General features: G+C 48.5%; 1 protein-coding gene across 1 annotated transcript in view; it reads left to right on the top strand.

The window, feature by feature from the left end:
- Positions 1-127, top strand: part of ANKRD23 (ankyrin repeat domain 23) — an 8,966-nt gene extending 8,839 nt beyond the window's left edge. The window contains exon 6 of the mRNA XM_045283832.1: positions 111-127. Within this exon, the coding sequence (XP_045139767.1) occupies positions 111-127 (17 nt within the window). The remainder of the gene's footprint in view (positions 1-110) is intronic.
- The last annotated feature ends 1,043 nt before the right edge of the window (positions 128-1,170 follow it).

Raw genomic sequence — 1,170 nt, forward strand, 5'->3', positions numbered from 1 at the left:
GTACATTCTTGTAATTGGTTCCAAAGGATGCTTCTTGTGTCTTGGAGAAAAACATTTTGAAGTCAGTGCTGCAGGGGCAGTGGATGATTTACTGTGTCTCTCTTAACCAGAGTCCCTCACCAAATGACCTTTCCCTGCATGGGACTGGTAAGAGTGATGCTCATAGGATTCCTTGGAGCGCCATCTGCTGGAGATAAGATGAGCCTTCTGAGAAGAGCCTGGAGTGGAGGTGTCTTCTGGGCCTGGATCTCCTGGATCCGGAAGCCATCAGAGGAGCGGCAGCAGAACCAGAGCCACAGCATGGGACAGTGTAACGGGCTATCCAACTCTCAGGGTAAGTAAAGGTGAGTGGTGGTGTGCAGAAGACTGGCCTGTGCAGTCCGGGGCCTCTGGGCACCCCATTGGGGAAGTTGGATTTGCCGACCCACGGAAGTGCCATGCCTCCGAGCTGAGGCTTACCAGAGGGAGCCGGGTTTGCTGAGCTGTGGAGTTTAAGCAAAATGCCTTCAGGCTGAGGCTAGTAGTATGCGCTTTGGGCATTTAATAGGAGACTCTAGTGTACCGAGAATTTTTCAGTCGTTACAACTTAACTTCCCTCATAAATTTTGTCTGAGTTCTGCTCAGCCAATACAATGAAACTCGAGTGGATATCTCTCCCAGTCATTGGAACTGTGGAACAAGGTTATAAGAAACTGCCCAACATAAAACAAGCTTTGAGACGCAGCTGAGAGGGCAGGTTGGCTCTATGGTGACTGCCATTGGATTCCCACGAGGTCATCCTGTTAGACCGTCTTAAAGGGCACACGACAACCAGAGGGGCTCATCAGGAAGTTGTTTTGAGAAAATGGAAAATTAGAACGGGGAGAAAAAAAGCCAAGTTGCACTGAAGTATTTTTTCCCATCACAATGTAATTGCTCATCCATGGGTGGGAGTGAAAGGCTGTCCTATGGGAATCTCATTGGGAAATCTTACCCAACAGCCTCAGATTTGGCCCCTTTAGACCTTTCTGCTCCCCAAACCCCCAGGAACACTGAGAAGCAATGTGACTGTGCAGTGCCTTGGAAAGTGGACTATGGCAGACGTAGTTAAAACTCCTAGCACCTTACCTCTTGACCTCCTGTTTGGCCCATTTTAGTTCTGGTTTATAATGTTTTCAACTTTCTCTTTGA

This window comes from Echinops telfairi, unplaced genomic scaffold (genome assembly GCF_000313985.2).
Source record: "Echinops telfairi isolate 266 unplaced genomic scaffold, ASM31398v2 ScPeMD7_7467;HRSCAF=8505_1, whole genome shotgun sequence".
Taxonomy (NCBI): domain Eukaryota; kingdom Metazoa; phylum Chordata; class Mammalia; order Afrosoricida; family Tenrecidae; genus Echinops; species Echinops telfairi.